The following is a 20925-nucleotide window of genomic DNA, read 5'->3' as shown; positions in this document are numbered from 1 at the left end:
TCTAACTAATCCATAACTCATCCAAGTGTGATATGACAGTACAGTAGGTGTAGTCATGGTGACTTTTTAATGAAAGCACATCTGCATTGTTATCACCTAAACCACTCAACACTGCTTACACAGCCAGACACAGGCCTACATCCTCATGTCATTGATGATGGATTATATAATTGCTGTGTGACTTGCCATAGCTGTAGAACAGTTTTGGGTTTTAGTTTTTTACAAAAAGGAGTATGTTTTAGTCTATGCTATTTAGTTGAACCTAGTTATGAAAAACCCTTGCGAACACCAACAAAAGCGCATTTTTTTCCCCATTTGCATTATTTCTAGCATCTGTACCTAGTTGTGTATTTGAACCATTGCTGTGAGTTTGTACTATTGTTGTGAGTTTGTACTATTGTTGTGTTAGTTGTATTGCTGTGTTATATGTTGTCGTTGTGTTATATGTTGTCCCTTGTCGCACCAAAGCAGCACTCCAAATTTTGTTGTATTCAAACACAATGACAATAAAGGCTTTTGTATTTCTATTCCTACACATGGGCTACCTACATATAGTCCATGCCTGGGTGGCCAGTGGGAATACGCTGTGTTTGTATACCATATAAATGTATTCGATACCAAAACTAGTTCCCCATAAAATTGTTATCTCAACTATGAGCATGATGTCTTTACCATTGAACATCTCCCCCATCTGGTGAGATTGAGTAGGGTATTCACTTAAAACGTTTTGGATGCCATTAAAGTGTCCATGGGTTATATGAGTTTTGCACAATAATAGTCTACACCACATGTAGATGCCACTAGAGATTCAAACATACACGGTGGTCCTCAGAAGTTTTCTGTAAGAAATGTGATGCTATTAAAACACTATAATGACCAAAATTGCTATAATTTTAGATTTCTCTCATTCCTAAATAGGGTAGCCTTACCTTGAATTTAATGTATCACTCAGACCAGTCAACTACCCTAAATATAGGTTCCTCTGAAGGGCATAGGACTGTAGCCTAACTTCAGCCATAGATAGAGCTCCTCCTTTATTTTCTCCCACAATGCCCTCACTCCATTTTATTCCCAACATACACAGCGGTTCAAGCTTGTATGTCACCCTGGCAAGATGGCGGACAAAGCAGGTATGGGTGCAAATAACCTTATGGGTTTTGCTTTTACACTTGCATCTAGTTGTTTATTAAAATATACCTTACGCAAGACGTACTTAAGGTTGTTTATCATTATTGTCGTGGACATTTATTCTGTCCTTGACAATTGTGCTTCAATTCAAAGATGTTACTCTTACGAGTCAAGTCAAGGACTTTCCTGTCTGTCATTCAAGAAGGCACAGGCCAAAGGGAATTGCTTATCAGATAGCTGAGATGCTGTTATGATTTCACTCTCAAGGAGACAGTTGGCTAAATAAACAGCCCTTATCTGAATTAAAACCTGTTGTTTATTCGTAAACACGTTTTGCGATTTCTAGTCCGAAATGTAGCTATCGTAAGCTAATAAGCTGGCTAGTGTTAGCTAAGTAACGCTCTGTAACGGGCATCTGTACGCTAGCACAACTAGCGCTTTCAGCGAGCTGGCTAGGATAACGTTCATCTGTTTAATGCGTCTAGCATCGGTTGCATTTAAATAAACCACAACAGTCCCTTAATCGTCGACCAATGTATGTTGTCTAATGTTCTTGTATGGGAGTTACGTAATGCTTTGGCTAGCTAAGAGGTTAGCCGACGTTAATGAAGTTGTTTCTAGCAAGGACCTCATGAAAAGTTTTTTTTTATAAGGTAACGTTCCATAAATTCTCCAAATTGGTCCATAAAAGTCAGATCATCAGATGAAATGCATAGTTGATTTCTGTTTTTTTTAATGCATGAACCTATTCTGCAATTATAAACTTGGATTTAGATCTTGCTGTGTGATATTCAAAATGTCAGACCGTTATACATCACTGAGGTTAATAGGAGCATTTTCTCTCCTAGTTTCCCTGGCCGAAAAGCGGCTTATGGACGTCAAGCTTGGGCAGATCTTCTCATGGCTTGGAACTAGGGACTTCACTCCCAATGGCCTCATTAATGCAGTCAAAGGAGGTAATGTTTGTCCTCCTGACAGTTAAATCAAAGTGAAATGTTTGTATTGAAATATTACTGTGTTAACTCAAGTCACTCTGCCACAGGGCATGCAAGATACTTCAATAAGTACATCCATGTGAAGAAGGGTGGCATTGGTGGCGTTGCCATGCTCCTGACAGGATATGTCGTGCTGAGCTACGTTTGGGAATACGATCACATCAGTAAGTAACATTGCTCATAACTAAGTTTTAAGTTTTGTCAAGTGGTGTTGTGGATGCCATGTTTCTAAACTGCTGTTCTCCAAACATCTGTTTTGCCTGTAGAGCATGATCGTTGGAGGAAGTACCACTAAACAGCCCACTACACCAGGGACCAGAAGGCTCTGAAGTGGCCATGTCCGCAGCAGTGTATTCACGCCACCCTCTCCAGCTTTTTGTTGTCTGTTCAAAATTACAGTTGTGACCAAGAATAAAATTTAAATAATTTAAATGCCGAGTCTGTATCTCTTTGGAAACCACCAGTGAATCTCATTTGCTGGAAAAGAAATTAGCAATATGTGGTGCTCCCAACTTTTCCTTGAAATAATTACTTAAACTCAGGTGTAATAAAACATGTTTTTATTGTTGAAAATGCTGGCTATTTTGTGTACAAAAATCAGTAAGTTGCCATGTATCCACCTCTGGAACAGCCACACTAAAGCTGGCTTGGATTAGTCATTGAGCAATACAACGGCAAGTTTAGTGTATTGGGGTGAAAAAATTATATATGGTACATCTGCAAGCCCGCATTTCACATACAATCTTGTTCCAGTTTGTCCTAATACACCTTCATATGATACATACACGTGTTCCTTTTCTCTTTCTGATCAGCACAGTTTTAAATGGAGAATGTCTAGCTTTTTCCTGGTCATATTACAATCTAATGACGAGTAATAATTTGGTTTCCAATTTTTTAAGGCGTAAAGGTTTATTTGAGCTCCAAATTGCCACAGCCCTTTCACATTACATTTGATGTTTCCAACCCAGGAAATTAAAGGTCAAGTAGAAATGTACCATCCTCCAATAGTGTACCAACATCACCAGTTCCATGAGTAGAAAAAAGATGACTGTGCTGTACAATATACTTGTTCCTTGAACAAGGTGAAGTCCAAACGCCTTAAGATCTGAGGCAGTTGTAAAGTCTGGCCAGAGCTTTCTTTTCAAAGGCTGAATGCATTGTGACTGGCACATTTGAGGCCCTGAGATTCCAGCTCAAATCGAGATGAAAAGGTCCCCATAGAAAGCTACTGTCCACTGAGAAAGGCCAGATGTCCCTTTGTACACTTGTTGGCATAGTGACCTTTCTCTCCACACTGCAAAGAAAAGAGAGGTGTAATAAGAAAACATAGAAGCATTAACATTTTTTTCTCAAATATCTGCTTTAAAGATTTCAGTTTTACAACCATTCCATCAATAACTGATCTTTTACCTTGTAACAGGTGACTTGGTCTAATGGGCGAGGACCTCGGTTTCCCCCCATATTGTTTTGAGAATGCATTGCTCCTATATTGTGTGGCATCCTGGGATGGTGTTGGTGGTGGTGGTGGTGGTTAGAATTGGTGTTGGTCAGCTGAATCAGTGACAATGACGACCTGTTTCCGGGGGGGAAGGGCTGTAACAAGGAAAGCATAACAAGAGTGTTAAAAATAAATTTGCCATAACTATATCACAGTTAACAGAAAACAAACCATCCTTTACTGTCAACATGGCATAGGCTCTTACATATTGTAAAAGAACATTTTGGAAGTTTTAATCAAGCAAGATCATTATTGCGTAGGCCATACCTTCTGCTGAGTCTGAGACTGCAGGGGCAAAGGAGGTTGCTCAGAGGCACCCATTGGCAACTCAAACCGTGGGCTGAGAGGTAAAATGTTTACAGTTTAGTACAACACATCATTTCACTGTACCCTAACACAACGTATGATTCTAATGCAATTTTTAAAATCAGCAAATTATGACTCACTGCATGAACTTGCAGGACCTGCCCTCAGGACAGAAGCCAACAAGGTAGTTGACACAAATAACCCTTCGGGTATGTCTGTGTCTACAATCTGGGCCTAAACAGACAGGACAAAACAAATAAACATTTGCAGGAACTTCTTTTCATAGCATGGCTTTATAATAAAATAACATGATGGGTCACACTTACCGTGTTTACAGAATCCTCTGTCATACCATGGGCAGTCTTTAATCTTGGACTCAGGGTCAATGTGTAAAAAGGGACATTCTTTGTTGCTACACTCCCCTGTTCATGGGAAATGGCACATTAAGTAGTCATAACACAGAGAACAATGAGCCACATTTAACGTAACGTAACGAGATACTTACCAAATTTTGAATAAAAATAGCACTCGGGCATCTTGGTCATGTCATACTCATGAAGAAACTCGCACTGGTCCCCCTTCTTGCATAACCCTCGAAGCCAGTGTTTACAAACCACTGTTTTTTCTCCACTGATGTGCCGGAAGGGACACATGCCACCTATCCAAAGTGCCATAACCATCGTTAGCTTTGACACATTTGCGATTCTGATGCTCGTAAACAAATGCTGTTTCTGGAGAACTTACCCTTCATGCAAGATGCCCTCATAAAAAACTCACACACAGCAGCACCAGATTCTGCAAAAAAAAAAAAAAAGAAGAAGAAGTACTTATCACTTGTGAAGGACAGCATGGTGGCATACTCGAGCTTGTAGAGCCCCGCAATTTAAGTCAAAGACATGGGTGGTGTCTTAACGGAGTAATTCACATTGAATTGATAACACAATAATTCACCCAGAAGCCGGTGTCATTTTAAGTTGTCAAACGTAATAGATAGTGGGCTGCAAGATCTTTGTTATGGCTAGCCAAAAATGCGTTAACCAGCTAACGCTAATGTTAGCTTAAGTACTCTTGGGGTACCTTTATACCAAATTAACGTTTATACTTACTGTCCATTCCAGGAAATGGCAATGGTTGAGCACCCAGCTGTTGCTCAACAGCAAACTCCAGATCAAATTTGAAATGATCAGCACTTGCTATTAACTCCTGCATTTTGGCTGTTTTCGCTAGCTAGCTTGTTTAACCGTCGGGCTAGCTTGTGATTGTGTTATTTAGTGTGTTGCACTATTTGGCTAATCAATTACGACATTAAATCTCAGAAACAGTTCGCCTTTTCCAATATAAATTATGATGTGTTTTGTTTTAGAAGCCTTAGTCTAGCTAAACGCAAGATAATAAGGAGTAAACTGTAATAACACCTGACCCAACAAGCGATCTTCCATAGGCTTGTTGCTTCTCTAGTGTCGCAGTGAACCCTGACCTCTCAACTTCACGTTTCAAAGCCAATTTAATCGAACTCTGAATTAGCGATTTCAATGCAATTTTACTCGATTCCAGGTTAAAAAAAAAATGTTTTGACTTTTATTTTATGATTACACCTTTGCCATCGTATAGCTTAATGGGAGAATTGCAAGACAGCTGTATATTTATTTGAACCTTCCATGAAGAGTTATGAAATCCAGTGCTTGTTCATATCCAATAGGCTATACAATGTCCTAAGCATTGTTTATTTGTCTATATCTATAAGAATACGACTTATATGGCTATATCTGCTAAATGACTAAATGTAAAATGTAAATATTGGGAAAAGTAGCTGCTAGCATTCATTTAAAACGTAAATCCAACCAGCTAATGTAGCCGGGCCTACTTAGTAGAACTTTTCTACACTTTGAAGCTGCCACCCCATTTAACCTTGAAACCATGGAAGTCCAAACTAAAAGCAAATACCCATTATGCCCATTTTCTGCCTCGGTATGAAATGGGACATACTGGAAAATGTAGACTATAGATCTAAATAACCAGCCTAGAAACTAATTGTGAAATTGGATTGACAAATACATGAAAATAGGCTTATCAGCGTAAACGCAATGTTAATTAAAAGAAAACAAAAAACTAGGCTATGACAATTAACTTTATACATATTTGCTTTGCCTGTCGGCCTGTTTCTCGAGGCTACAGTGGGTTGACTATTTTTGTCTGTATCAAAACAAAAAAATACAGGGGATCACCCCGCCATTTTTGCGAATATTGAAGCTCTAGACACCGCGTTGTACATTATTATACAAATTTGGAATTAAGGGTCATAAACATTTTTTTTTTTTTGTATTTCAATTAAACTCATGGATGGTATTGTGTCTTAGGGCTATTTGAATTATTGAAATCAATCTCAGACTGTGATAATTAGTTTGGTGAGCCCAATAAAAGGAAAACTAATTAACTACCGTATTTAATTCTGCATTATTAAGCAAGCTACATGTTTCAGGCAAAATGGGGAAGAAAACGGATCTCTCTGCTGCTGAAAAGCGGCAAATAGTGCAATACCTTGGTCAAGGTATCACAACATTGGATATTTCCAAAAGAATTGCGCGTGATCATCGGACGGTGAAGACATTTGTCACCGATTCACAGCACAAGCGGGTTCGTTCAGACAAAGGCAAAATAAGGAAGATTTCTGCCAAACAAATTTGTAAGGTTAAGAGAGCAGCAACTAAAATGCCATTGAAAAGCAGCAAACAGGTGTTCGAAGCCGCTGGTGCCTCTGGAGTCTCGCGAACTTCAAGATGTAGGATGCTCAAGAGGTTTGCAAGTGTCCTTAAACCAAAATCGGCCACCCCTAAACCAAGTTCACAGGCAAAAAAGGTTGCAGTGGGCTCACGACTACATGAAGACTAACGTTCAAACTTTTTTGTTTACGGATGAGTGCCGTGCAACCCTTGATGGTCCTGATGGATGGAGTAGTGGATGGTTAGTGAATGGCCACCATGTCCCAACAAGGCTGAGACGTCAACAAGGAGGTGGCGGAGTCATGTTTTGGGCCGGAATCATGGGGGGAGAGCTGGTAGGCCCCTTCAGGGTCCCTGACGGTGTGAAAATCACCTCAGCAAAGTATGTAAAGTTTCTGACTGATCACTTTCTTTCGTGGTACAAAAAGAAGAACCTTGCCTTCCGTAGCAGTCATATTAAGGCATGGCAATGCACCATCTCATGCTGCAAAGAATACCTCTGTGACATTGGCTGCTATGGGCATAAAAGGAGAGAAACTCATGGTCTGGCCCCCACCTTCCTCTGACCTAACCCTATTTTATTGTATTGAGAACCGTTGGAGCATCATCAAGCAAAAGATCTATGTGGTTGGAAGGCAGTTCACATCCAAGCAGGTGCTGTGGGAGTCTATTATGGCATCCTGCAAAGACCTTAAAGCAGAAACTATCAAAGAACTCACAAGTTCAATGGATGCAAGATTTGTGAAGTTGATATCAAAGAAGGGGTCCTATGTTAACATGTAACTTAACCTGTTAAGATGTTTTTGATTAAAGTTTTTTTTTTTTTGATTTCTCTAAATATGACCTCCTAATGGTGCAAATTCAACAAATGACAATTTGTAGTACTTTACAACCTTTAAAATATCTTGAAACTCTTTATCATAATATCTTGGAACATTGCATTTTGAGTTTTTTATTTAAAAAAAAAAAAAAAATACTGTTATCATATGAGGTTTGTTCAATACAATTTGAATTATACTCTAACAATTGATGACTTGATGAACTTATACTGACTGTGCGTTACTATCTAGGAAAATCTGAGCAAAGTGTAATTTGCATAATAATGTGGAACGTGGTGTACACTTCCACTCACTGAACAGCTTTTTTTTCAAGTTTCTTCTGTACATATTTGTCCTGATGTTCCTCCTGCTACTAATGCCTCGAGATGTCCTTGCAACATGGTCTACTTGCAGCATGCACATTCCTAACGGTTCGGGACCCCGCCACTGGACTAACATCGAACCACTAAACTGAGATCCATGACACAAGTCGCTTGCGTCATATTCATAGGATATCTATGCGTCAGTTGGAATCACAACACACAGGCAACCCATCATACAGCAGGGGCGTGGTTTAATGGAGGAGGTAAGCATTTAAGTTGAACAGTGATGACTCCTCTGAAAAGACCAAATATTGCACCCTCCGAAACGGGTTCTTCTCCTGGGATAGGTTCCAGTGGAGAACCATCAGACTCCTAGCCTGGTGACACCAGCCTACGTATTTCCGCCTGAATTGATTTCAAGCTCATACTCAGTCTCATAGACATGTATATCTATACATGTCTATGCTCAGTCTGGCCTAACCCCGTTGACAATCGTTTCCCGGCCTCAAAATCCAACCGCACCAATCAGCGAACAGTTCAGAGCTGTGACGCAAAACTCGCCTTGGAGGAAGAGACACGAAAAGCTATCGGGAAAGTTGTCTCAACTCTCGAGAACATCAGAAAATTAAAAGGAGAACAAGAGTATTGTCTTGTAAGTTTTATGATTGGAAAGGACGTCGTAGCTCTTCTCCCAACTGGCTTTGGGAAGAGTTTAATCTACCGAATGCTTACCAAACGTTGCTGATTGGTTAAGGGAACTCCAATGATTTTAAACCTCAAGCTAAGCACCCGCCCATCTCGGAAACGAAAATGCACGGAGTTAGGCCAGACTGACTGACGGAATGAAATGGAGTCACAGGCTGGTAATGGCCAGGCTATCAGACTCCCACATCAGAAAGTATGAACTCCAATAGCTAGAACTGATGATCTCAGTGCCAACATTGTCAGTATGTGACAGATTAAAGAAACAGTCCATGATTCTAATCCATTGTGCTTATGTCAAATTCAGCAAATGGTTCCTCATGGTCTTCTAGCTGTCCACTCAGTGTTTGCGCTCAGAAAATACTCTAGTGTTCGTATACCCAGTCCTGGCTCTGTCAATGGGAAACGAACACAGTGGTCCATCATCATGTATGTTGCTTCAGAAGCACGGAAGGAAGGATATCATTTGTTTGTTGAGCTCAAATCTGAGAATTTTCACCAAAATTACAGACTGCATCTTCAACTGCAGCCATAGTAGAATAAGTCAAAGGCAGCCAGCCAATGAAAACACGAATCATTAGGCAGTAGAAGATGCAGTGCTGCATCATGGTCCACGAGAGGATGACACACGGAAAGTGTGAGCTTTTAGTTGATTGGTGGCAAAGTGGTTGGTGGCATAGGGGTGTACTTTCTGTTTCTGTCACTAGTATATTCATCTTCATCTGACCTCCCGCAGTTAACAAATACAAATACTTATACTTTTACAGGTCACAGGTCATCTCATATGTTTGATTCATTTTGCTGCACAATTAGTAAACCACAATTCACTATTTAATTCATAACTCATTCATAATGGAATACATGGTGTGTTCTATATGGTCTGTTTTCTCCCTGCTACTGCACTTCTTCTCTCACACTACAAAGCACAAACACTGAAAAGCCTGAATCAAATATGACTCCCAAGCCCAACCAATTACACCTCTGAAGGCTTGCATAGATCTTTGGCTTGGTAAATGTCAACTAAGTCATTATTATGGTGTGTTGCTTATGGTTCCCTTTGTATTAGCAAACTAATTATGAAAGTCATAAATAAAAGTTTAGAAAATCTTTAGCAGTATACAGCTGCAAAATCAATTAGCCCACACATCTTTGAGCTACAACTGTGGGGGTAGTGAATGCATAGAATGTGTCAGGACAAATAGCAATCCTGTATCCTAAACTAACATGGCATTGCTATCAACTGCATTTTATTTTAAAAGATTGACGACTATTTAAAATAGCATAGTAACATTTATACACCAACAGTATGGCAGAATGCTGGTTTGGCATACAACTGATGCATACTGAGTTGTTTAAAAATGTTTTTGGTGAACTGTTCATGTCAACTTATCTGTCGTTTAAAGCTTGTAGAGCACTGAAGGTGTTTGCTGAAGCACATGCTTTCTAAATGGGAGTCCCAAGATTTATGTACTTGCCTAGGGCCCGGGAACAGAAAAGTATTTCTTCCTCATCAGAGGGATAGATTTGCCTGAACACCATGAAGGGTGGGACTCAAATGTCAAACAATTTGATATCAACACTGATTAATATCAACCACTAAACACATATTGTCATTACAGTCATTGGACAGTGCACACAATTCCAGACAGTTAAAGTAACACTGGAGTTTCTGGAGCCGCCAGGTAGGGGGCTACTTTCTGCTGGAGTATTTATATGCTTATTTGCTGTCTTGCTTTGTCTTGTGTTGAACTTGCTCAATGTTTGACCATGTAAGGAAAGTTGTTGACTCGCTAGTTTGTCATAAACAAAGTAAGCACATTTCAACAGGTTTCGGCTCCAGAAACTCCATAGTGTTACTTTAAATTGCACATTTAATATGTATGAACTTGGCGTTGTGGATATGCACTGGGCTGGCACTACTATGTAGCACAAAAAGTCTATTTGATGGTGGTCACCTTGAGTATTATGATTTTTAAACATCAGAACACTTCAGCTGTCATAGAAAATGCCCTTTAAGAGAAACTTCAGGATTTTTCAACTTAAGCCGTAGTTTTTTAAGATCCTTTTCTCTCGATATGTACCATCTTTGGGAATGTGCGAATGTTGAGCAGGGAAATATTTCAATGCTGGTTTACAAGGGGATGTAGGAGTAACCTTACTTTGAACTTCATTGTTTCACAAACTCACAGCTATTGCCATCACAATTAATGGCAATACACCTGCATACTCCAAAAGACTTGAAAGTGTGGCTCTAGAACCGAGATCAGTGTGTTGAGGTTCCACTATGGACTTTTTCCCCACTCCCTGGTTCCTTCAGTAATAAAATGAATGAATGCATACCAGTGATGATGGTATGAAATAAACTTTGCAGTACTCTCATGTTGTCCCACTATTCACAACTTCACAAAACCACTAGGGGATAATACAACAACAGTTTTATTTCAAAGGACAATGCACTGTGGCATGGGGAATAAATGGGTAATTAAAATAAAATAGGATCAATAATTTCACGAAAATGAAATATTAAAAAAGCATGACCACAACCCATCACAATACACACTTAGAGAATGACAATCTGGAATGGAAAACCAAGTATGGGCAAGGATCTTGACAAGCGAACAAATTAACGTAGAATGAGCCCTGATGTCCCACTGAAGGCATCTCGAGATTCACCCAGAACAGCCTCTGCATCCACAATGTGTGCATTCGATGATTCGTCCCTGAAAAAATAAATACAAAACTGACACAACTACTCAGAATAATAATTGTTAAAAAAATCGTTCAAAAAGATTGAAAAATAACTTACCACTTCAAGTTTGCTTTTGGGAACTCTGCAAATACAGTTCGTTCCGAAGTTGGTGTCCCGTGTTTGGATACAACGCAAACAGCACAGATTCTCATATCCTTGTTTCTTCCATTTAGCAATGAGGTTCTTGTCCGCATACCCCTCCTTCATGCAATATTCGTACAGCTCTGTAAACAAATGATTCAGAACGGTTACACTTGTGTCTAAACTCAAATAAAAAAACATAAATATGCTTCATAGAAAGCAAGACACTCACCTCTACTTATGGCCTTTCTTTTATAAAATAGGTCGAAAATATACCGGCTCCGCTGGTGATGCAATCTGAATATTGGCCATAGAGATTCAACTTTCCGTTTACCTTCATGCGGTTCCGTTTCAGCTGGAAATAAAGACAATGGATATTACCGACATTGTGGACTGAAGCTGAAAATGTCAAAAAACTGAAACAAAGAGTGCTGTAAATTGCTAATTTACGATCAGATAGCTAAAAATCGATAGCTAACTTGCTAGCTAACTGAGAACGCAGCAAATATTACTCACACGATAGCTAACGTTAAAAACAAGATGCAAACGGACTGTCTTACCTTCTCTCATTTTTTGATCCAGCTCATCCAGTGTGGGTTCGATAAGCTCCCACCCATCTGGAGGGGGCTTTCTGCTCCTTTTCACTTTTGGCATTATTGTTATCTTTTTTTTTTAAGCACTTCGATTCTTAACAGTTTTGACGGGCTACTGTCGAGGGGCCTGCTCCTACGTCACATCGTATTTACGTCACATATTTTGGGACCTTTCCCACCTAGTGTCTCATGAAATATACGTCAGAGAAATGCTAGAAGTAAAAACTTGAAAATATGCGTCACATATAAAAATACGAATGGATAAATTAACTATTTTGCAGGAGTATATTTTACAATAGTTCTTGTTTTCCTTTTTCAGGATTTATTTAAAGGCTCTGTCTCTTGGAATTGGCATGTTGCATCAGGTGAGGAGTCTTTTTGAGTGCCTGAATAATATTAGTATAATTATCCCTTTTGAGCATTTTATCTGGTCTCTTCTAAAATAATTTTCTACATCTATTGCAATATTTGGACGAAACCTAAAAAATACAAAGATAGACTTCAGATACTGTAGTCGTATGGTTATTATATGATGTTATTTCCACAAGGAGAACACATAGGATGCTTCACGAACTGCTCATGTTCATCTGAGAGTTGCGATTAGCTTGCAGTTGCACCAGACTATTTTGAGCGTTTTGGAAGGTGTTTTTTGTTGACGTGTTTTGTACAGTCGGCTGTCCGCGTGTATTACATTAAAATGCCGAAAGGAGGTAAGGGAGGACATGTTATATTTGAGTTTAATGTCACGGTTATATTTTAACAGATAGTAAACTTACTGTATTTAGGAATGTGAACCTCAATAATCGCTGTCAAGTACTTGTCATAAACAAGAGTTTCATATAGAGAGTATTTTAGTGTCGGGTAACTTTTAGTAAACACCCTTTTATCCAGATTTAGACATCTGACTAATTGAATGTACCCAACTTGACATTAGTCGATCTGTCAGGATGTTGATAGGTCAATATCAGGCTACTTGTTGACATATCAGATGTCATCTCCTGTTTTAGGCATCACAGTCGATAAAGATATTTTTTATTAAATAATTCTATTTCAGGAAAGAAAGGTGGCCATAAAGGTCGTATGAGGACATACACAAGTCCAGATGAGATTGATGCTCAGATGAAAGCTGAAAAAGAACGAAAGAAGGTCGACACACGTTTATATATGATCAATGTATACATATATGATAAATGTACATTCATAGACATGTACACTAACACTTAGTCCGATGTGTAGAGAGAAGAAGAAGAAGGGGCATCAAATGATATCTTGACAGAGGAGAAACTCCAGGGGTCTGGCTCTGAAGACAGTGATGAGGATGAAGGAAGTCAGGTTAGTTGAGCTAGATTTTCAAAAACAAGGTTTGTGTATGTGTGATCTGAGTCTGAGTGTGATAGCTGTTGTTAACCTGTGCATACTTTCATTTTTGTTTGTAGAAAAGAAAGGGGGTAGAGGGTATAATAGAAATCCAGAACCCCAATCGTGCGGCACAGAAGTCAAAGAAAGTGGCTGATATAGAGCTGGAAGGGCCACCGCAACTTTCAAGAAGAGAAAGGTAACAACTTAACAGTGATGGTATTTTAATGATAAGATAGCCAGGTGTCCATGACAAAGTAGTTGTGAAATCAAGTCATTGTCATTTATTTGTATGTTGAACATTTACATCTAGTCATTTAGCAGACATTTTTGTCCAAAGCGACGAACAAGGGAGAGAACAGTCTAGCTAAGAGCAAAAAAAACCTGGTGTAACAATAAATACTACTTTACATAAGAAATAGAAATGCCATAGAATGAAGAAGAAGTGCGGGACCGTAACTGCAGAAGTGCAAGTTAAGCATTAGTCAAGGTGCCAGTAAGGAAAGGAGGTGCTCTCTGAAGAGTTAGGTCTTCAAGAGCTTCTTGAAGGTAGAGAGAGAAGGCCATGTATTGATGTGCTAATATCAATACATTATATTGAATTGGAAATGTGAAGATATTGATATTTTTCTCTCTTCGTTTGTTTTAGGGAAGAAATAGAGAAGCAGCAAGCCAAAGAGAGGTATATGAAAATGCATTTAGCGGGAAAGACGGATCAGGCAAAAGCAGACCTGGCTCGGCTTGCCATAATTCGGAAACAGCGGGAAGAAGCGGCACGGAAAAAAGAGGAGGAGAAGAAAGGTGAGTTTGTCAAAGACACAACAAGCAGCTTTCCTCCTTCAAAGGTCAAAGGTCAAAGGCACAACAAGCAGCTTTCCTCCCTGTTTGCAATGAAGTGAAAAGGCACATGGGTAACATCGTGACTAGTGATGCTCTGAACAACCCAGATGTTCTTCACTGCGAATAATATTTATTCAAAGAAGTTTTAAAGTTCCAGTAAACATGCCTCTTGGTGAAAAAAGAAAAGAGGCCCTTAAAGCAACTGGTGCTAAAAGAAGCGATGATAGGATTGAAAGCCCCATATTTTTTATACTTGAGGGGTATGGTTACGGAGATGCCAGCTATTTGTTTTCGATAAAAAAGAAACAGAAAAGGATCTTAATAAGTCGTAGTACTCGAGAGTATGTGCTTGAGATACAGATGTGTTTTAGAATTTGACACTGGTACAAAAACATCATTTGATATATAATAGAAATGTGTATCATTTTACATTATATGTTTTAAGGAATGTCAGCATCATTTATTCAAAGCCTGGTACTTGCACGTATTGCATTTCAGACAGCCCCTACAGATAGCCATAAGAAGTACAGTGCAACCAGCTTGCATACCAACTATTTATACTATATATGCATGCTAGTTCATGATCTCCTGTTGACCAGTGTTTGAAAATCCAATTTTTGCAATTACAGTAAAGAGGGTAGGTTATGTTTAATATAGTTTATAAACATTATGATGCATTTTACACATTTTGTTTGTTTGTTCAGACTCATGAACAGCAATGGCAGTTACATCTCAGTTCTCAGATATATTCTGCTAGTGTTCCTCTCTGCCTAAAATAGTCAGTTGTAACTAAAAATGCATTTCTTCTCCATCTTCATTGCAGCAAAAGAAGCAGTGGGAGCAGCAGGAAGAGGACTTAATTCCTTATCCCTAAAATAGTGATGAATGAACAGGCCAATGTTCATGCAGTTGCGGACTGATTCTGAATATGCATTTCACGATCTTAACTATTTTTAAAGAAAAAACAAGGCTATCCACTCAAGTATATGAATGTTACAGTATATGTAAGATATTTAAAGAAAAATAATTGTAAGAAACAAAACTGTTTGTTACAAACCTTTCTGTTACTGCACTTTTACTAAGCGTATACCCTGTTTCATTGAAACACTGCATCAATAGTTCTGTTATTGGTGTATTTAAACCAAGAGCTACTTTGCCTGTATCATAGATTCATGTAATTTCTACTTATACTGAGGAAATCATGTTTACATTTATCTTTGACTTCTCACCAATGCTCTGTGGAACGTACTTAAACATTGGACACTCCAAAATGATGTATGACAATGAAAAAAAATAATATATTGAAGTGAGGGGCAAATAAATGTTGCTCTGAGTTTTAATGGGTTTGTAGTTCGATGACAGCAGTTCAAAATGAAGTAGAATAACAGTTGCTAGTTTTATTATATGTTTGATGAAATCAGAGACAAATAGTTGTAATCAGGTAATCAAGCTTTGAGGATGTGTCGTCACTTTGTAGTCCACTATGGACTTCTGTGGGTGATTCTCAGTTCCCTTATTCGTCAGTCCTCCCTGCCTTCCTTCCTTACTCCCTAGCCTCTCCCTCTAATACATTTGTGAAGGAAATGAGGAAGGAAGGAAGGAAGGACAGACATACATGAGAAATGAAATGTGCTCGCTCACTCATGCAATTACTGATGACACAGCAACACCTGTTGCTATATAAAGGTACAGTGTGGAGGATTTAGTGGCATCTAGTGGTGAGGTTGCTGAATTGCAAACCACTGATTACCCATCTCCTTGCAAGCGTGTACGAGAACCTATGGTGGCTCGAGAGGCTCAAGTACCACAAATATGTCTTTGAGTCTTTGTTTTGGTTTTTCTGGTCTGGCCTACTGCAAAAACATTGCAGACTCTGTGGAAGAGTACCAGCTTCTTCTGTAAATATGAAGGGCTCATTTTAAGATAATAAAAAAAACAACAATTTGTAGTTACAGGTGATTATACACTAATGAAAACATAATTACGCATTACTTATTCCATTTCTGCTAATATATCCCCCTAAATACTCCACACTGCACCTTTAACAGACCTGTTATATATAGCATATAAGAAATTAAGGACTTTATGATCCATCAAAACATTAATTCTACTGTATGTAATTGTCATTAGAGAGGCAACAAATTACCATGGGGATTGTTGCCATGAGTTGTACCTACATTGACACAGGTCTACATTTGATTTCATTATCAATCATTATTTTCTTTTGTCTATTATGCCAAATCCTTACATCACAAGGTATAAGGTCAAATTTGTTATGAACATGAATTAGCAACCAGCACAGTAGAAAATAAGTTATTATAGTGCAACAGAAAGACACGATTGCACACCAGCAAGTATTATTTAAATAACCCAAACTTTTAAAAACAGTGTGTTACGTGTGTGAAAATCAATTATTTTAACAGCTGTTCAAAGAGAAAAGAGGATTCTTCATGAACAAATCCTGCTCACAAGTTGTGGTATATTGCTGTTCTCATGAATGTATTTTTTTAAACACGATCCTGTTGACAACAGAATCATCGATGTTTCATTAAAGTTGATATATTTTATGACAATTCAAGCTCATGAAGATGTTTTATTGGTTTGACTGATCATTTATTTACGTTCATAAACTACTACTACACATTTTATATTATAGGCTGACATACTGTATGTTAAGAAAGGCAAGAGGAATTTCCACATTAGGCGATAAATCACTCTTTCCAATTGTTTCCTCAACGTCAACTTCATTGCTCTGTTTCCTCACTTATAATGATAATAAATATTAATAATTCATTTTATTTGTAACGCACTCTTCATTCAGAAGAATCTCAGAGTGCCAACATTTTAGAAACAAATTATAATAATAAAATAAAATAAGACTAGTTAACATAAGCATAATAGAAAACTTAGTGACAGTGATTTATCACAAGGCCAGGAATGCCTTCCTGAATACAAAAAGCGTACAGATCCTCTCACCTCGCTCCTAGGTTCCACTGAGAGCATTTAACAAAATGAGACGTCCTTTTTGACATCCATCATGGATTGATTTCTGGGGTCCGAGCTCAGCACGTCCACACTCTCTATTGGTGCCTCCACCTGGTATTGTTGTAATGGAGCGTGTCAGGGCCTGGTCGGATTCCACTTTGCTGTGCAGGCGTCGCACTGATGGATGTGCAGTTCCATGTCCTGCCGACAGCCTGGCAAGTAAAACCTGGGACCTGAGCTGATGGAGCGTCTTGGTAATGCCACAGTGGCCCGCTCCTACCGAGCCATGGACCAACTGGAGGACCCAGGCACGCAGGCAGGGAGGCAATAGCAGCTGCAGAATGTCGTGTTTACCCCCTAGGAGCTTGCCAGCATCAACACAACAGCTCGTTCTGCATGGTGAAGCTGGGCCACTGAAAATGGAGGGCTTTGGTCTAGGGGTCCAAGGCTGAGATGGTTGCCCAGGGTTACTGGGCCTGACCCACTCAGGCCTGGACCTGGGCGAAGACTGCTGGGACAGGGCGTCTGTGTTGCCATGCAAATGGCCAGCTCGGTGCTGGAGTCATAATCCTGTAGTGTCTCGAGCCACTGAGCCATCTGGCCCTCTGAACTTCAGCAGCCAAGTAAGCGAAGCGAGGCTTTGAAGTGAAAAATCCCCAGGATCAAGCATGCAGCTTTTGTCGGGAGATGCAGTAGTTTTGTTCAGGGCGGCTGAGCAAGTGGCTCTCCCTGCCCGTGCTCTCCCTCCTGAGGGAACATCACTCTAAGGCCCACATCACTAGCATCTGTGTCAAGGACAAATGGCAGCTGAGTCTTACACAAAGTGCTGGCTGCTTTGGCTTCCCAAAGTGCCTTGACCAACAGAGCTTTTGTTGGGAAATGCAGTAGTTTCGTTCAGGGCAGCTGAGCAATTGGCTTTCCCTGTCCGTGTATTCCCTCCTAAGGGAGCAGAACATCACTAGCGTCTGTGTCAAGGACAAATGGCAGCTGAGTCTTACACAAAGTGCTGGCTGCTCTGGCTTCCCCAACATGTCTGACGTTGATGTGGTGGCTCTCTGTGTCTCTGCTGGAGTGCTGGCAGGGACTGTTCTCTGGTGACGCCGACCTGATTGGGAACCACAGAGGGGCAGGTAAGAGTGTGTGTGTCGCACTCCTTTTGGCATTTTGACTTTCGCCTGAACAAAACGCATCTAGTTTGGATAACCAGCTAACACCAGCATGAAGGGAGGGCGGAACACCAAGGACCGAGCAGACAGGAGACCCAGCTACCCAAGTGACCAGTGGGTCAAAAAGGTCCATGCCACCACCAAGGTTTGGGTGAAGGTGGCGATGGCCATCGCTTATTTAACAAGAATGGGAGCATTCAGAGAATGCAAACCTCCGCCTTGTGACCTTGACCTTTGACCTTGACATCTAAAAATCTAATAAATTATTGCCATTATATTACCCAATCTCCCCACAAAGTTTGATGGAAATCGGTCCATGCGTTTCTGCGTTATCCTGCTGACAAACAAACATACAGGGGCGAAAACATAACCTCCTTGGCGGAGGTAATAAGCGTCTCCATGGTTGCTCTGGGTCTCGCGGTGTACTAGCCTACATCTTCTTCTAGGGGCAGACTAAGCTCACAAACTCCACTTTGCCCGGGGAATAATGGCATCAAAGTCTGACAGGAAACTGTTAAGTAACTTGTGTTTCTGTTTCTGCAAAACATATCGCTGTTGTTGAAACGAGCTGAACAATATATTGCGAGTGGAACACACGGAACATATTGGAAAAGTGCGTCACCTGTGGTCTGCTGCTTGTCTTGTCTGTAGGCCTATACGTGGTGTTTTGCGCAGGGTTCCACCAGGTCATTGGAAGTAGATTAAAACTGTTAAGATGACAGGCTACTTGCCTGAAGACATTCAACCATAGCCAGGCAAGTTTAATGAATATCACCTTGACATGAAAGTTGTTGAGGGTCTTGATCACCGCAAACAATACATCTACACATAATGTATTAATAAATAATATCAGGTCACTTGGTCCACCCTTGTTCCTCTTTAAATTGGTGTAGGTGTCATAAGCACTTCAGACTGTCACAGTGTAGTATGAAATAGCCCGACACCAAATAGCTCTCCCTTGGAGATGTCCTGTATATCGGTGACAAATAAATTGCTGACTTCAAGAAAAGTAAACTGGTTTTATTGCTTAAAATGATGAATCCTGGTTAGCAAAGCATTTATTTGCAAGGCAATTTAACAAATTGCACGAACATGAACAATACAAAAACATGTCGTAACATGACTGATCAAACATCATGAAAACATCTTAGGCCTGCGCCCAAACCAATTACCTCACTTGAACTTCTTTATTATTTACATTAACAGGTTGGAGCAGCCACGCAGGCTCTGTGCGGCATTTAATAAAAAGTTGGTTGGGGCCAGACGCTAGGGCCAGATTTTGCCCATGTCCCATGTCTGGGTTACATGCTGTAGGTCTCTCTTCACAGAGATAAGCTGACTTCCCAAGACTGATAGTCTGTCAGTACCTTCTTCCTGATGTTCTCGGATATCTCGTTTCCTCTCGTCATTGTTGATCTGTGTGGGTACACCTTGGCACTACAGTAGTTTGGTTGGTTTCCTCTCTCTTTTAATCTGTGTTGCCCAAACCTTTCCCTAAGGATGTCTCAGTTGATCAGTTTGCTTAATTGACTAATTAAGCACCCAAATTAGTTTCACCGAATCTGTTACCTGCTTGACTTTACCAATTCAGCTGGGGGTTCACTTACTTTTGAAATGGACTAATTCCATGTTTCATGTAGTTTTTTTGGCTACTCAAACAATTCCCTCCAAACAAGTAAATGCAAATGATAAACATAAACCTGACATTTCATCTATGGAAAATTGGTGATGAAAAAAATGAAAAATCATGGTAAAACAACAGAAAACTCTTAGTGCTCAAGGGGTTCACATACTTTCAAGTGGCACTGTATATTGTATCTATTATGTCATCATGGCCTGTGGTAGACTTATATCCCTTCAGCACACTCATTAATCAAATGTTTCCTCCAAGACAAGGCCCTCCTTTGTTCCAAACGATAGCTGTTTTGTGTACTTGGACCCTTAAACCCAGTTTCAGGATTGAGATCAGAATGCTCCTCTGGCTTTCAGTTTCATTTCTCAGATTCAGATTCTGAACAAAAGATCATACTAACTTGTCTGGGAATTCCCCGCCCCTTCACTGCATTTCATTTGTTCAGTTAGTCTGGCCAACTCCTCAATGGAGGTCCACTTCACTCACGTAATTGGACACGCCTTTAACCAATCAGACCAACGATACTATACAACTATACAACGATCGGTAATAAAGCAAACACATATTTTTTTTCTGTATGAATTGTTCCAGAGCAGGTTTCTGTTCTATTTTCAAAGAAAACTTGCCTTTGAAATCATCCAAGACAGCCGCGAAAGCAGTATATAGTTTACTGTGCTTTTCTCTTAAGTTTCGCTTTTGTTACGGTAGACGTGGTTATTTTAAATCCACCAATGGCGCGCCAGGTAGCCAAAAGCCAGTTTGTGATTGGCTCCAAGGATTCTGGAAATCTTGAAATGAACGGCTATCCAAAGTTTGCCAGACCCAGTTCTGAGGCAAAATCAATTTGGCCGGAAGAAGTGGGGCGGGACTTCCCAGACTACATACTAACACTAATAATAGGAAAGGCAGAAAGCAGAAATTTGAATTTCCTCGGTTCAGTTGACAGATGGTCTGTTGACACACACATTTTTACAGCCACTCCCAACTCCCCCACGCATAAAGTACAGTATACAGTGTACAGTATGCGGGGTG

The 20925-nt window shown here is 39.9% G+C and overlaps 4 protein-coding genes across 4 annotated transcripts; 2 read left to right on the top strand and 2 right to left on the bottom strand.

Annotated features, from left to right (window-relative positions):
* The first annotated feature begins 1030 nt into the window (after window positions 1-1030).
* Window positions 1031-2555, top strand: atp5mf (ATP synthase membrane subunit f). The gene is made up of 4 exons (XM_080856959.1): window positions 1031-1130; window positions 1977-2084; window positions 2171-2287; window positions 2390-2555. Exons 1-4 carry the CDS (start codon window positions 1115-1117, stop codon window positions 2416-2418), a joined length of 270 nt encoding a protein of 89 aa, XP_080713085.1. The 5' UTR covers window positions 1031-1114; the 3' UTR covers window positions 2419-2555.
* A 150-nt stretch (window positions 2556-2705) lies between these two features.
* cpsf4 (cleavage and polyadenylation specific factor 4) lies at window positions 2706-5358 on the bottom strand. Its single transcript, XM_080856958.1, has 8 exons — window positions 5034-5358; window positions 4672-4722; window positions 4433-4585; window positions 4254-4349; window positions 4068-4161; window positions 3889-3961; window positions 3534-3716; window positions 2706-3417 (listed from the first exon to the last, which is right to left on the bottom strand). The coding sequence occupies exons 1-8, from the start codon at window positions 5134-5136 to the stop codon at window positions 3349-3351; spliced, it is 822 nt and encodes a 273-aa protein (XP_080713084.1). The 5' UTR covers window positions 5137-5358; the 3' UTR covers window positions 2706-3348.
* Window positions 5359-10910: 5552 nt separating this feature from the next.
* Window positions 10911-12045, bottom strand: bud31 (BUD31 homolog). Its single transcript, XM_080855946.1, has 4 exons — window positions 11881-12045; window positions 11553-11675; window positions 11297-11463; window positions 10911-11210 (listed from the first exon to the last, which is right to left on the bottom strand). The coding sequence occupies exons 1-4, from the start codon at window positions 11972-11974 to the stop codon at window positions 11160-11162; spliced, it is 435 nt and encodes a 144-aa protein (XP_080712072.1). The 5' UTR covers window positions 11975-12045; the 3' UTR covers window positions 10911-11159.
* Window positions 12046-12472: 427 nt separating this feature from the next.
* Window positions 12473-15449, top strand: pdap1b (pdgfa associated protein 1b). Its single transcript, XM_080856918.1, has 6 exons — window positions 12473-12623; window positions 12968-13059; window positions 13150-13245; window positions 13350-13468; window positions 13919-14070; window positions 14933-15449. Exons 1-6 carry the CDS (start codon window positions 12611-12613, stop codon window positions 14986-14988), a joined length of 528 nt encoding a protein of 175 aa, XP_080713044.1. The 5' UTR covers window positions 12473-12610; the 3' UTR covers window positions 14989-15449.
* The last annotated feature ends 5476 nt before the right edge of the window (window positions 15450-20925 follow it).

This window comes from Sprattus sprattus, assembly GCF_963457725.1.
Source record: "Sprattus sprattus genome assembly, chromosome: 18".
NCBI lineage: Eukaryota > Metazoa > Chordata > Actinopteri > Clupeiformes > Clupeidae > Sprattus > Sprattus sprattus.
This window is presented reverse-complemented; position numbering and strand designations above follow the sequence as displayed.